Consider the following 16,512-nt stretch of genomic DNA (forward strand, 5'->3'; position numbering starts at 1 on the left):
TTTGCACTGTTAGATTTTACAGTATAAACTAGTATAAATAAATATATATTTATTTCTATTATTATAATTATTATTATTATAGTTATCTATCTTTACTTTTTCAGCTTTACTTGTTAAGCAATCATAAATTTTTATGTTATCATTCGTGAACTTTTTTATTTCATATTTACTCACTCTTGTAATTGATTTTTGTTGTGAAACCAGGCTTGCAAATTCCAAATTATTTTGTTATAGTGAGATTTGAAACTGTAGTTTGTGTTGAATTGAAAATTAAATCCTTCCATTGTCTATTTCAGTAAAATTTTCACCGCTTAATAAGGCCTGAACTCTTACAGAGTTTTTAAATTTTGCTTTCAACATCAAAGAAAAAGAACTTGTTAGTTTTTTAACTTCTACGTCAATTTGCAAAAGTATCTGAAAATTTTTTCTTTTTGGATCTATTATGAAGCATTGAGAAAAGTTGATAAATATACTTCTCTTTACATTATTCAGCAATAAGAAATTTTCTACGAATGATGAATATTCGTCTGCTACACTAATAACTATACGATGCATGAATCTGTTAATCGAAATTCAATATTGCCATAAGAGCGTTTTCTCATCTCTTTCGGAATATGCATTTTCCGTAATTGGTATAAACTTTTATAAAATGAACATTTTTCCGCTCAGTATAAACTTGTATGAGGCTGGTCTTTCAGTAGCGAAAGTTTCTGTTGCGTCTAAAATAATTAAATTTTTTATCGTTTTTCTATTGTATTTCAAGCCTTTTATTGGCTTGTGAAGATGTAACCAAAGATGCGGACTGGTTGAAACATTTTTAACCCTTGTTGATTAATATCATGCTTGGCAAGAGGTTGCTTTTGCATTGATTAGGCTACTGTGTCTTCAAAAACAGTACTAATCTCAGTTTTATCTGAAAGGTTTAGCTATCAAATGATCAATAGCATTGAATCCGTATATCCCAATTATTTTAAAAGGCTTGCGATTTATCATCGTGTCAAAATAAACATGAAAAACTCTACCAAATTGCAAATATTTAAATTTACTTCTCAGAAAATACTTGGAGGGTCAGTATTTGGAGAGTCAAAGAAAGTATTCTTAGAAAGTGTTTGGAAGGTCAGCATTGCATCAGTACTTTGTCTTTTTGTGGGCGCCTCTACCATGTGTTGTTTGCTATGTAAGATGAAACTATGTTTTATCTCGATTTAGATATCAACGAGTGTGAATTAGGCTCTGGACCTTGTCATGTAAATGCCTCCTGCACCAATTATGTTGGCTCGTATGCATGCTCTTGCAACCAAGGATTCACTGGCAATGGCACAAGCTGCAGTGGTACATTCCATAATATATTCACCTTTGATATTTTACTGTTTATATTCACTAACAACACTCAAAATTTCATTCAACTTTCGTTTGTTTAGATATTTAGAACCTTTGTTTAAAATTTGATATAATATATACAGAATTATGTCAAATTTCCATTTATTTACAATGGAGTTTTTGCAAATATTTCAAGGTTTTTTATATATTATAAAACTTCGTAGATATGGTTTATTGTATATTAGGGCATAATCTTTGCAGTTTGGCCAATTTCTTTTCGCTAAATATATGTCGTTTAAATATTTATGCGAAAGCAAAGTGTTTTCGTCGTAAATTTTTCTTGTTTTTTTAAACAGATATAAATGAATGCAATGCAACACCTGCCCCTTGCAATGTTAATGGGGTCTGTTCTAACACAGTTGGTTCGTATAGCTGCTCTTGCAAACCTGGCTATCAAGGGAATGGAACATTTTGTGGCGGTATATTCAGAAAGTTCTTTCTACTAGAAACTCACCGGTCTACTCGAAATTTCTTTAACAATTGTATTTTGATGGTTCTTTTATTGGTACAAATCTTTTCTCTTGGTTTTTTAGAAAAGGAATTGGCATCTAGCTTTGTCTTATAACTAACAAAATTTTAAAGATAAAAAAATTGTAAATAGCTACATACGAATCAATCTTTTGGTGAAAACCTTTGCTATGTGTTGTTAGCTATGGAATAAGAAACTGTTTATCTCAATTTAGATATCAACGAGTGTGAATTAGGCTCTGGACCTTGTCATGTAAATGCCTCCTGCACCAATAATGTTGGCTCGTATGCATGCTCTTGCAACCAAGGATTTACTGGAAATGGCACAAGCTGCAGTGGTACGTTGCATAACTTACTCACATTTCTTATATGACTGTAAATTACCAATATCAGCCTGCATATTTTCATTTCAAGCTTTAGATGAAATCACGATTTTCGAACCAAATTTTGATAAAAGTGCATTGAAGATGTGCTTAGTATCTTATACAAATGCATTACAATTCAAGTATTTTAAACACGTGTGTTTATTTGTATTTCCAAATATTGCTGCTCTATCAAACAGATATAAACGAATGCAATGCGACGCCTGCTCCTTGCAATGTCAATGGGGTGTGTTCAAACATAGTTGGCGCCTACACTTGCTCTTGCAAATCGGGTTACCAAGGAAACGGAAAAGTATGCACAGGTGTGTTGGCAATTTTTTGTCTTTTTCGCGAAAAAACACACTTTCGTTTAGTTGATTAAAATATTACCTACCTAATGTTTTTTCTGCTACCTGAATTTTGGCATGGCCCTGGTCTTTATAGTCATTTTGTCCATAAAAATTACTATGATTTTTCTAACCAACATAAACGTTTCATTACATCGCATATGCAAACCGGTATTTCCTGAGATGCTATTTTCCAGGCAGTAGGGTTGTCTTCAGCATAGGCGTGAGCTGGGCTCCCACTTTCGAAGTTTTTCACATATTCTATATCACTTGCTAATTCTGATGGAGAGTTGTTTTGAAATTGAAACGGTTTTCTTATACAGACGTAACATGAACAGACAGCAATAACATTTTGCTGTATCAGATTGTTTCTAAATCTTTATGAGGTAACCACTTGAATGATATTTTTATCACTCATATTTCAGACATCAATGAATGCCTTGACTATAGTAAGCACAAATGTGACCACAACTGCAGCAACACAGCGGGTTCTTTTTCCTGTTCTTGTCTTGCTGGTTATCGCTTGATTAACAACACAAAATGCGCTGATATTGACGAATGTCAAGAAGGACTGCATAATTGCCATATGTTTGCCACTTGCCTAAATAAACTTGGCTCCTTTGCTTGCTCCTGCAATGCTGGCTATACTGGAAATGGAAAGTGGTGTAGAGGTTCGCAATTTTGTTTTAATTCATATTTAGAACTATCTAATATGTCATAATTTTGTAGCATTGGAAAATAAATTTTAGTTCTTCTCAATATTAGTTCAGATTCTTCTAAGGCAGTAACGTTTCGAAACCTTGCTAGAAATATACTGGTTGTCTAATTATCAAGAATGATGGTGTATTCGATCGACAGAAGCTGACAAAATGGTTTTTGGTCTATCTCATATATTTTTTGATCATTACCTTATCAATTACTGCATAAAATGCTTTTGAATCTACAGCAAATATGACCTGGAGCACAAATGGCCTATTAGAAAAAACCAGGCTTGGTATATTTTGTTCTCGTCATATAGCGAATTTCAAACAATGAAAAATTGCTTTAAGAACAGTCAGGAGGCTTATTGGGGATTATTGGGGATAACGATAGCGAGACTGAGAAGTAAGGTAGAATATTTGTGATGTCACTGGAAATGAAAACAAGATTTATTTGAAGTATTGATGACAGTCTGCTCCTAAACGACTACAAGCCGTGTATAGATTGTTCTTGTTCAAATTCTTGTTTGATTTCTATTCATTATGTATCTCTGTGTGCTTCTGCTTTTTATATGTTTGATTCCGACTCTATAGATTTTTTTCTTTTACAGAGGATCGACTATTCATATTTAATCAAGAATTACTCCAATCAAATGTTGACGATAAAACAATCCGGTTGTTCGTTTCATCTGGTATTCCTCTTGGCAACAGGATACACAAAACATTATATGTAAGCTTCTTTGTATTTTTCCTCTTCGTGCCAAATGAGCTATTTCTTGAGAAGATTTTTGTTGCATCTAAAAGATAAAATGCATATTTGCTTGCTTGCTATGCCGATTGCTTGATGCTGACACTAGTTACATTGGATCTAGCTGCTTTAACCATTGGATCAAATATGTTGCTAAAGGGTTTATAATATAATTTCTTTAATAATTTTAACTACTTTTGAACTCTTTTTGCTAGCTTCATGAAAATACCAAATGAAACTGGATGAAATATGTTGCTAAATGGTTTATAATATCATTTCGTTGATAATTTTAACTACTTTTGAACTCTTGTTGCTAGCTTCATGAATACTTCTAATGAAACTAGATCAAATATGTTGCTAATTGGTTTATAATATTATTTCGTTGATAATTTTAACTACTTTTGAACTCTTGTTGCTAGCTTCATGAATACTTCTAATGAAACTAGATCAAATATGTTGCTAATTGGTTTATAATATTATTTCGTTGATAATTTTAACTACTTTTGAACTCTTGTTGCTAGCTTCATGAACACTTCTAATGAAACTGGATCAAATATGTTGCTAATTGGTTTATAATATTATTTCGTTGATAATTTTAACTACTTTTGAACTCTTGTTGCTAGCTTCATGAAAATACCTAATGAAACTAGATTAAATATGTTGCTAATTGGTTTATAATATTATTTCGTTGATAATTTTAACTACTTTTGAACTCTTGTTGCTAGCTTCATGAATACTTTTAATGAAACTAGATCAAATAAGTTGCTAATTGGTTTATAATATTATTTCGTTGATAATTTTAACTACTTTTGAACTCTTGTTGCTAGCTTCATGAAAATACCTAATGAAACTAGATCAAATAAGTTGCTAATTGGTTTATAATATTATTTCGTTGATAATTTTAACTACTTTTGAACTCTTGTTGCTAGCTTCATGAAAATACCTAATGAAACTAGATTAAATATGTTGCTAATTGGTTTATAATATTATTTCGTTGATAATTTTAACTACTTTTGAACTCTTGTTGCTAGCTTCATGAAAATACCTAATGAAACTAGATTAAATATGTTGCTAATTGGTTTATAATATTATTTCGTTGATAATTTTAACTACTTTTGAACTCTTGTTGCTAGCTTCATGAATACTTCTAATGAAACTAGATCAAATATGTTGCTAATTGGTTTATAATATTATTTCGTTGATAATTTTAACTACTTTTGAACTCTTGTTGATAGTTTCTTGAATACTTCTAATGAAACTAGATCAAATATGTTGCTAATTGGTTTATAATATTATTTCGTTGATAATTTTAACTACTTTTGAACTCTTGTTGCTAGCTTCATGAATACTTCTAATGAAACTAGATCAAATATGTTGCTAATTGGTTTATAATATTATTTCGTTGATAATTTTAACTACTTTTGAACTCTTGTTGATAGTTTCTTGAATACTTCTAATGAAACTAGATCAAATATGTTGCTAATTGGTTTATAATATTATTTCGTTGATAATTGTAACTACTTTTAAACTCTTGTTGCTAGCTTCATGAATACTTTTAATGAAACTAGATCAAATATGTTGCTAATTGGTTTATAATATTATTTTGTTGATAATTTTAACTACTTTTAAACTCTTGTTGCTAGCTTCATGAATGCTTCTAATGAAACTAGAAACTGCTTTAATACTTTCCAGGGTTGCTCAAATGGATATTTCAGTTTCACGAAAAAGTTCTGTAACTGGAACCCAGATTTCGCTGTCGGCCATGACATTGTAGGAGCATATTGGCATGACTTGGACTTTCGTGGTGGTGAAGGTGGATTTCTAGCAACAAGGCATGACAACACTGAAACAGATCAAATCAGTGTCAAACTCTTTAATCAGACAAGAAACTACTTGCAAAAGTATTCCAACGTGACAAATTTTAATCCAACTTCAGTAGTGCTCGGAACATGGAAAAATGCCACTCCATATCCTTACTACAATTACATAGGAAAAAATACGGTGAGTGTCTACTTTTTATGCATCAAAGTTTAAAGACTTTTCACGATTTGTTATTGTCGGGAATTTTAGTGCCAATTTAAATGTCATTCGTTGCTGGAAGGTGGATTGGCAAACAGCAATGCTTTTGTAGCTCTGAAGTGAAATAGCAAAGGAATGAACTAAAAGCAAGTAGGTTATGAACTGCAAGCAAGTAAATTATAAACTGTAAGTAAGTAAATTATAAACTGCAATCAAGCAAGTAATAAACTATAATAAGATTTTCAATGAACATTTGGCAAGTAAGTACAAAACAGTTAGCTATTAAACTTCATTTATACAAATTTACACACATACCATAACTGCTGTTGTCTCTCTCCGTGTTAAATTGAGTATCAAGTGTCACGCAGACATCAGATTCTCAAAAATTGGACAGTATTAAATTATGTCATGAGGCAACGTCTCATCTAAAATTTCAGACCAATTAGTAAGAGCTGCGAAAACTATTGCTAATCTTAATTAACGCTATTAATGCTATTAGTTCTTAATGCTATAAAAGTTCATTGTTTATTTTATTCGTGTACAATTGGTGCTATTGTCCTCCTCTTTAAATAAACAGTTTTGCCCCTGCAGCTAATTTCCCTTGGAAAAGGCTATGTTGCCGAAAGGAATGTGCACATCAACATTAATCACACTTATCTTTTTTCTTTGTTGTTAGTTTGCCACTTTCCAAATCAATATAGCAACGGATGGAAAAACAACCCATGTATCAGTTGTTTATGATGATGGAGGAGTGACATGGTCACAGGATTGGATTAATCCTCAGATCGGCTACATTCGGAATGTGGCAAGCAACAGAGATGCATTCAAGATGAAACTGAATTCTGTAGGCTTTCCTAATACCTATGGTTTTGATGCTATTGCTGGAAATACAAATCATCCGGGCAGATGGTCCTGGAAACTTGCCGATAATTTAGATAACAATGATGCTGTTTGCTATGCCTGGTACAGCAAACAGCCAAGTGCTTTATACATCAATGCAATAAAGACGAATAGTAGAAGTGACTGTCCTTGTCTTTTTGCCCAAGTCATCTTAGACAGAAGGTTTAGATTTTCGTCGTCTACGACTAGCGTGGTTTGCTTTTCACAACGTAATACATTTACCTTCATTGGGACATCGGTGTCATTCCATACAGCATGCTGTTACAGTTGGATTGATTTGTCATTAATTAACACTTTGATACCTGAACTGGGAATTGCAACACAGATGCATATTTCACAGCAATTTAGCTGGTTTTTTATCCTGGCTTCTCGATATTATCGACAAGTCTCAAGAAGCCAGGCAATCATTGATGACAAAAATGCATTCAGTGCTTGTTGTGAACGGTCGTCGCTATGTTACTTGTACACAGAGAAGCGTCCAGTTCCAGCTTGTTCTCGTTATGTTCCCCCCATAATGGGTGAGTCAAATTCCAATTCAATCGTTTACTCGTCACATTTCGCCCAAAATTTCTCATCATGAAAAAACTGCATAAATTAACCTACTTCTGAAGCTTGAAATACGCAACATCTTTTTCGCCCTACGTATTTCTCGTCGTTTTATCCACCAGAATGATATTTACATTAGTTATTATTTTTCTAGCATGGACTGGAGGAGACCCACACATTCAGACTTTAGACGGCTTTACCTATACCTTTAACGGGATTGGTGATTATACTTTGTTGGCAGTAAGGAACAGCAGCGAGTTCTTAATTCACAGCAGAATGAGCATAGCCACAGTTAGTTCCAATTCGTCAGCAGACAGGTCAAGAGCAACTGTATTCTCTGCTTTTGCTATGAAGACAGATCAAGGAGCATTGGTCGAGATCTACCTTAACACCACAAGTAGGTTTAAGAAATTTTCTATGAATTCTGCCATATTTAACATCCGTTCATACATAATTTCTCACTTCAAACATATTCTGCAATTAGTAATTATTTTCTGCAAATCATTGAAATTTATCCTCCGTGTTATGCTCCGGTTTAAACACAATCTATTTTTCTATGTAAGCTGGCATTGTAGAGCTGTATGTGCAGAAAAAGTCGTATCCGACAAGCTCCTTCAGCGCAACTCAAACTATCAATGGTACCGACATAACATGGACATCTGGCAACAAGACGCAGTTAACGGTCATTTACGAATCTGGAGTAAGCAGTGTTGTTGATGTATTTGAAAACCAGCTGACAATTCAAGTGACATCCTCGTCAAATTTTTACAATAAGACAATGGGGCTGCTTGGACTAAACAATGGCGATACGTCAGATGACTTCACAAGACCGGATGGGTCAACACTTCCAATCAACTCGACCCAAGAAACTATTTATTATGAATTTGGAAAGCTTTGTAAGTAGCGTCATGTTATTTCATTTGCGTTTATTGTATTCATCATGATCGAAAAAAGCATTTTATCCCATTCATTTTAGAAAATAGTTTGCAAGCTAATATTGTTGTATATATTGGCTCTGATTGACTATACGCGGGACAAAGCCAACTAAATTGGCAGCTGATGAATTTGTTTCTCAGAAAACATCATTACTATCGATTAAACATGATAACAGCTACAAGTAGTTTTTGTTCTCGTTAGCACGACTAAAATGTACGCTTTTTGTAATCATTTTAGGGAATGTAACAAGCAATGAATCGCTGTTCTCGCTGCCATTCCTGGAGGCGAACGACAGCTTTGTTCCTCTTTTCTACGACAATATCGAAGAGCTTTTTGGTAACAACACACAACTTAAAAGTGAAGCAGAGACTATATGTGGTGCAAATAACTTTGTTTGCCTGTTTGATTACGTGATGACCAAGGATACGAAAGCTGTCACAGAGTCTCAATCGTCGCTTAAAGTCTTTGAAGAAGAAGAAAAAATCTTAAGTAAACACAATTTTTTGACAGAAGTCTTTTGCGTTTATTGTGGAAACAATTTAAAACCCAGTTTGCTTTTATGGCCAAAGTACTTTCGAGAAAAACTGCTACGTTAAAAAAACATGATATAGTCGCATAACATATTATACCTAACGCGTAATAACATATTATTCTGATAGTTAGAGCAAAGTTACATGTTTTTGACGCATCTTCCTTAGTATTTACCATTGATGTCTACTACATGGTGAATTTGTGAATAGCGTTTCTACTCTGGCGTTACCCGTTTCCTTGGAAGAAATATTTGTTTGTTTGTGCTGCACTGATTCTCTAGGAAGACTTATCCTCTTTGACTGCATACTCTTTTTCATAGAAACATATCCACCCACCATGACTGGACCATCAACTTTGACTGTTACATACCAGCAACAGCAGAATTTCCACGTCTTTGCATCAAGCAACATATCATCCAAGCTTGTGTACTCCGTTGAGACAAATGACACTAACATCTCAATAGACCCAGATTCTGGTAATGTGACGTGGTTTGTCAACAGCAGTGACTTCCGTCTGAAATTTGTGGTTACCGATTCTTTCAACAACACAGCTTCTCTTTCACCAACTGTTACCCTGTGCTATTGTTTGAATGGGGCTACCTGTGATCCTACTGTTATGAATTCACAGTCCCAGCCAATAAACAACCTCCTTTTCTACGGTGAATGTTCCTGCGCAGCTGGCTTTACCGGAGCTTTCTGCCAAGAGACAGTTAGCTACTGTACAGAAGACCCTTGCTTCGAAGGAGTCAACTGCACAGACAATGCCACAGCTAAGGCAGCAGACTGCGATCCATGTCCAACTGGATATATCGGTGACGGTCGCAAATGTTTCGGTATGTTTCAAAATTTTGTTATATATGTTTTGTTTTCTCTTTTCTTAATATTCATATCGTATTTTTGTATAAGAGATACGAGTTTGCTTTTGAAAACTTGCATCCTTAAAATGAGCAAAATTAAAAAAAATTTTCGCACCAGCATTTGTGCTGTAAAAGATTTACATACTATTGAGACATATTTTGCAGCTAATCCAGCATCCAGCACTGCAAATTGCAACAAATTGTTATTGTGGCGAGACGAGCAAATATTTTGAATTATCCTTTAAAAGTGAAGATTGTCTATGGAGTTGAATCTATAATGGCGACATCTTTCAGATTATAGGTAGAGCCCGATCGTCGTTCCATCTGGCAGTTATGGAATATATCTACATAAGCATGAAAAACCGCTATTGTGTAGACAGAAGGAGGTCGTTTTCTACTTAGGACTCTAGTGGTAAAATTTTTAACGGGCAAGCAGGACTGATTAGGTAACCTCAGCAGTCATGTGCTCGCGTTTTCTGATTGGCCTATTTCAATCCACAACTCCGTATATATATTTCCTAGCGCACAGTTTTCGATCTATGTTCTGACGGTTTATACGCTGAAGAGTGTCAGACGAAAAGCTCAAGTATGACTCAAGATTTTTGCTTTTTTCAAAGCCATTTTCAACTTTTGTACCACGAAAGGAAGTTGAGTCTAGAATGAAGAATTAGATGGGGTTTCAGGTTTTACTTGAAAGCTTTCTTGCTGATTTCAAAAATGACAAAACAAAAAGCAACATGACCGTGAAGAGGCATGCAATTAGTAAGACGGTGATACACTAATGGGAATCGTACTCAAATAACATCAAAAGGATTTACAATAAACTTGAAAAAGTTTAAAATACGATTGAAGTTTCTCACGGGAAAGGATTTCTCGTTACAGTAGATAGGATAAAAATTATTTAAAATGATTGCTATTGGAATTACTTTTTAGATTTCGATGAATGCGTTAATAAGACAAGCAAATGCAATCAAATTTGTACCAACACACTTGGCAGCTACAACTGTTCTTGTTATTCTGGATATAGTCTTACTAACGAAAGCTACTGTTCCGACATCAACGAATGTACTCAAGGCTCTCACGACTGCAGCCCTTTGGCAACCTGCATCAATACACTTGGGAAATATAATTGTTCCTGCAACTCTGGGTATACTGGAAATGGCACATTTTGTGGAGGTAACTTTCATTATTCTAACTTATTCATGATTTTTTTCTTCTATTTTTGCGGAAACCTCTCCCAACTCTATTTTTTTCGGTTCCTCGGGACAATGATCAATTTTGGAAACCGGAGATGAAAATTCAGAAATAGGAATTTTGTTGTTCCAAAGACCAAATTTACGATAAATGTCAGTAGAAACGTCGGCTACGTTTTTCCTGGTCTAAGTGTGCCTTCATTTCTTAGTGTTAGCTTTGACGGAAAATCCAGTTATTTTGGGGCAATTTTTCACAAAGAATTTATCACAGTAGAAATTATTTTCATGCTTTTGAAAACAAAATTCAAAGGAATAGAATTAATTTGCACCAAGATGATAAAATTAAAATTGGTGCTAAGAAAAGCAGGATAGATTTCTGAAATTATTCTGGCTTGAGCTGTTGCCGATTGTTTTACCATAGAAACACCATTTCATCTTGTTAGCTAATGTTTATTTTTCGATTTTGTAAACAGCATTCACACCATTTCATCTTGTAAGCTCTGGTTTTTCTATGTACAAGCAATTAAAAAGATCTGACGAATTTTTATTAATTTAAAAGATTTTTAAACATAATGCCCTAAATTTCAAACTTTCGCTTGTATCCGACTTATTTATCGAAATTTTTTTAGCTATTTTACTCAATCTGTTATTCAAGATATTGTATTATTTTTGATAAAGAAAAACTTTGCAGATAATTTTTCGGTAGACTTTCTTGAACCAGAAACAGATTTATTTTTTACAAAATATCGCCCTTTTAATTAATGCAGTCTTTATTGTCAGAAACTCACAATTAACAGCAAATATAAACTAAACAACATTATCTACTTTTATTCTAGATTTCAATGAATGCCTGTTGGTTTCTACCAATGAATGTGATCAAATTTGCAACAATAACATCGGTGCATATAATTGCAGTTGCAGAGAAGGATACAGTTTAGTAAATGGATCACGCTGTGAAGATATCAATGAATGTTTATCTAGCGCCACAAATCAGTGCCAGCATATATGTACCAACAATATTGGTGGATACAATTGCAGTTGCAGAGAAGGATACAGTTTAGTAAATGGAACACATTGTGAAGATATCAACGAATGTTCATCTAATGCCACAAATCAGTGCCAACATATATGTACCAACAATATTGGTGGATACATTTGCAGTTGCAGAGAAGGATACAGTTTAGTAAATGGAACACATTGTGAAGATATCAACGAATGTTCATCTAATGCCACAAATCAGTGCCAACATATATGTACCAACAATATTGGTGGATACAATTGCAGTTGCAGAGAAGGATACAGTTTAGTAAATGGATCACGCTGTGAAGATATCAATGAATGTTTATCTAGCGCCACAAATCAGTGCCAACATATATGTACCAACAATATTGGTGGATACAATTGCAGTTGCAGAGAAGGATACAGTTTAGTAAATGGAACACGCTGTGAAGATATCAATGAATGTTTATCTAGCGCCGCAAATCCTTGCCAGCAAATATGCCATAATTCTGTAGGCAGCTACAACTGCTCCTGTTATCACGGCTACAAATTAGTGAATTCAACTAATTGCGAAGAACACACGTCAGTAGGTCAGCACTCCTGGTCACCATCCATACTGGGAGATAAAATTCCGGCTTCTGCTTCCATTTTGACGCCCTATTCTACGCAAGACAGCTCGCTGTATATTAGTACTTTTGCCACTTTGTCAGACGATGTCACATCCATGTCCAGCAGCTTTTTTGGCAGTCATTCTTCAATTGTTAGTGCTCAAGCTTCGCCTTACTCTGATATAGTCTCCCTTCAAACAGTTGACGGAAGTGTGGAAACTATATCTATTGAAAATTTAAAAACCTTTTCCGCATCATATGGAGAAGTTCAGAGTACATCTTCTAGTGCTGTCTTGGTGGAACCAAGTTCATTGCCTACCAGAATCCAGTCAGACATCAGTAGATTTCAGCCTGTGAAATCTTCTACAGAAATCCAGGAAACTTTGTCATCTGCAGCCATTAGCCAGCTCTCTTCAGCAATCGAAAGCTCAATAACTCAGATACCATTGCAGAAAACATCATCATTTGCAACGGTTTTGACGACACTAAACACTTTAAGTCCGTCGAAAAGCACCCCTGACGCTCTTTCTTCAGCAGCTGTAAGTTTGAACATCGAAACATCAGCTGGAGCAATTCAGAGTACATCTTTTAGCGCTGTCTCATTGGTTGAAACGAGCTCATTGCCTACCAGAATCCAGTCAGACATCAGAAGACATCAGCCTTTGAAATCTTCTTCAGAATTCCAGGAAACCTTGACATCTGCAGTTGTTAGCCGATTCTCTTCACTAGTCGAAAGCTCAGTTGCTCAGTCATCAACATTTGCAACTGATTTGACAACACTAAGATCTTTAAATCCTTCGAAAAGTACTATAAACGCTTTCGTTTCGGCGGTTGCCAGCTCAGAGATTGTTTCAAAATCCAAGCAAGTCACTTCTATGATAGGATCAACAGTTTCTGATACTCTTTCGATTACAGCTGCGTCTGAAACAGTGAGTGATTTTAGCAGTGTATTGTCGCCATTTTTGACAGTAATCCCATCCGTAGTAGATCCTACATCTTCGGATAAAAAAGTAACTGCCTCAACCACGTCTTTGCTTAAAGAAGAAAACTTCTCCGACACTTCATCTGCAACCAGAACGTCTTCAATACCAAGTTTTATCACAATACGTCCGACCACAACAACCTCCTCTTCATTCAGTTATTTTACCAGTCCATCCACACAATATCTCGTTTCCATTACATCAGCTTCTTCATCATTGCGATCAGAGGACGGGGGCGGCTCATCAGTACCAAAAACAGTGAAAACTGGCGCTGTTCAAACTACTGCTCAATTCCCCTCAAGTCAATCTTTTGACGATAAAACCACTCAAATTGCTCCTGTATCTGCATCGACAAGTTCTGCTCCTGTGGTATCAGTTAGCTTGTCTTCCTCGAAACAGATTCCTGCAAGCATCATTTCTAGTTCTGCGTTCTCATCAACGACCAATAAGACGTCATCACCAGGCATCACGAAAACGACTTCTTTCGCAGCTGCTCTCTCATCATCTAGTAGCAGCGTCTTCCAGCCAGGTATGACATCTAAGCTTCATTTTCGAATCAATCAATTTCAATAATACCTCTTGATCGTTACTTTTGTATTTATTGTTAGAAACTCGGACCTGGATGTGCTATAATTTTATGTTCTTTTCACAGTGACAACAACCATTACAACGCTGCCACCCACTACTACGTCAAAACCAGGTATATTTGCAGACCAACTTAACTGTGCAGCATTGTGTAGCTGCGACAATGTGTATTCCTGGACAAATGTAGGACGTGATTCTAAAAAAATTTGAATGTTTAGGCTGTGGAAAGAAAATTCCACTTTCTCTAATTTCTCATTTCCAATCGATCTTATCTCTCGTATTTTTGTAATTCAATTTATAATATACATAAGTACTAGTCGTTGATTTATTATGGTTACTGAAAATCTTTTCAGAAGCAGAAAAGATGACCTTTCTCACAGTAACTTTTGTCGGAAATTTACCAATGACATTGTGTCAACATAAATGCTAATGCATCATTCTAAGACAAGGATTTATTGTTTGTTTTTGTCAGGTGCCTGCCAAACCAACCCTTGTCGAAACAATGGACAGTGTCAACTACTGAATGGCCAACCAAAATGCATCTGCCCAAATGGACTCACAGGAGCAACCTGTGAAAGCAGTAAGTTTAAATCTATGGTCGGCAAAAGGCTGCTAATTTTCATTTCTGATTTTTAGCATAGTTTCTAAAAACTTTAGTTTTGTTCAATCAGACCTCGTGCGAATATATACGGATAAACTCTATTGGCATGTTGGCTTTGTGGATGAAATGTTCAGAAAGTACATATTAAAATCTTTTTTTGACAACCCTGTGCTTCTGAAACTTTGTATGTATTAGTATCTCCACTAAAAATATTGTCCACACAATCAACCAATGGATGAAGTATAACGTTAACCTGAGAACCAAAGCCCTATAGATTCAAACGAAGTAAGAGCAGAGATGGGATATTGCGGACATCAGACCCATAAAGGAACGTCCACATTTCATTTTTATAAAAAAAATTCTAATCTGGAGAGCAAATTCTAAATGTTTTTTATTTGATAGCGGATTCCCCAAATGCTTGGACAGACTCAGTTCTTGGAAAAAGATTGATATGAAACTTTTGAACTTTTGGATACCGAGCACCTCTTGATTCTTTTTAAATAAAAATATAAAATGAAACTGAAATGTTAACTTGCCTTTTAGATCTCGTCATGGTAGAAGGAAACGTTACTGTACCTAACTTGATATTGAATAGCCAACCATTGGACCTTGAATCACAGCAAACAAAAGATGATTTAAAGAATAGCTCTTCTCCTCTATACAAAGATCTTGTCGCTTTATTGCAGCCAGAGGTAAATTTGATCCTATAAGGGTCTGAATCTGACATTTATCACGATTGATTTACTGCTAAAATTCTAAACTGTACATGCAAAGTGCTGGTTAGGGGACCATGTGGACATTCGAATTCTAATAATGAAATGTTAGTTATGAAATCTTTGAACTAATTTGCTGCCCGATCGTCTAAACGAAAATTTTTTTTAAAACACAGAGAAGCGGAAAATGTTTCCGCTTTTCCATGACATTGTCAATTGTGCGCCACCACAGGTTTTTTTTTGGAGATTTTTCTGATCAATGTTATAACCAAATTCTTTCACCTAGCATTTTTCATCTATTTTTATATTGTACTATTTCTTTTAATATTTCAAAATATTTTTTTAGAAAGAATTTCCTTTAGTTGTTTTAAATTTCAAACCTATAACACAATTTATTTGTTGCTATTTTGAAAACAAGGGATATGAAATGTTAAGTGTTAGCATGCTGTAAAGATTTTCTAATACTAATAGGACATCATTCTGACAAGCAAGCTCATTATTTGAGCTTATTGTAATCGGAGGCACTTTCTTACTTAATCTAAATTTCTCTACCATTCCAACATTCCAACATTCCAACATTCCAACATTCCAACATTCCAACATTCAATTTCCTGTTTTAGGATATTTGCATTTAGGTATAAATTTGATAAATGAAAAACTTTTTTTATCCTGTTTCATTGTACCAGAAATAAGCACTCATTCTAAATTGTTCTGCATCATAACGCTATTTTGAATCAATTCTTTGCATTCAAACTCTATTTTGTCATATTACAGCCTAAATATTTATTAGTGCTTTTGTTTGACAAATTTTATCATGTTCTATCTATCTTGCTTCTTATTTGTCAAAGATAGATCGCATTGCTATCAAAATTGCTTTCTCTATTTATAGCTACTTCAAAAATTCAGATCAGTACGACCAAATGTTGAGGACGTCGTTATAAAGGCATTTAGGTACATCATTCGTATCATACTTTTGTTAATGTCGTTGCCATTCCTGCTTTCAGTTTAGATGTCAAGTTGTAACTTTTAATGTTACTTATGT

General features: G+C 34.6%; 1 protein-coding gene across 1 annotated transcript in view; it reads left to right on the forward strand.

The window, feature by feature from the left end:
- LOC135693452 (uncharacterized) overlaps window positions 1-16,512 on the forward strand; it is a 95,024-nt gene that overhangs the window by 73,929 nt on the left and 4,583 nt on the right. The window contains exons 20-37 of the mRNA XM_089111438.1: window positions 1,210-1,332; window positions 1,677-1,799; window positions 2,064-2,186; window positions 2,411-2,533; window positions 2,983-3,228; window positions 3,867-3,985; window positions 5,696-6,004; window positions 6,699-7,440; window positions 7,623-7,865; window positions 8,032-8,364; window positions 8,642-8,893; window positions 9,255-9,767; window positions 10,725-10,967; window positions 11,821-14,100; window positions 14,224-14,271; window positions 14,629-14,736; window positions 15,301-15,449; window positions 16,360-16,421. Of these exons, the coding sequence (XP_088967564.1) occupies window positions 1,210-1,332; window positions 1,677-1,799; window positions 2,064-2,186; window positions 2,411-2,533; window positions 2,983-3,228; window positions 3,867-3,985; window positions 5,696-6,004; window positions 6,699-7,440; window positions 7,623-7,865; window positions 8,032-8,364; window positions 8,642-8,893; window positions 9,255-9,767; window positions 10,725-10,967; window positions 11,821-14,100; window positions 14,224-14,271; window positions 14,629-14,736; window positions 15,301-15,449; window positions 16,360-16,421 (6,139 nt within the window). The remainder of the gene's footprint in view (window positions 1-1,209; window positions 1,333-1,676; window positions 1,800-2,063; window positions 2,187-2,410; window positions 2,534-2,982; window positions 3,229-3,866; window positions 3,986-5,695; window positions 6,005-6,698; window positions 7,441-7,622; window positions 7,866-8,031; window positions 8,365-8,641; window positions 8,894-9,254; window positions 9,768-10,724; window positions 10,968-11,820; window positions 14,101-14,223; window positions 14,272-14,628; window positions 14,737-15,300; window positions 15,450-16,359; window positions 16,422-16,512) is intronic.

Source organism: Rhopilema esculentum, chromosome 11 (genome assembly GCF_057945365.1).
Source record: "Rhopilema esculentum isolate cy_ngs chromosome 11, ASM5794536v1, whole genome shotgun sequence".
NCBI lineage: Eukaryota > Metazoa > Cnidaria > Scyphozoa > Rhizostomeae > Rhizostomatidae > Rhopilema > Rhopilema esculentum.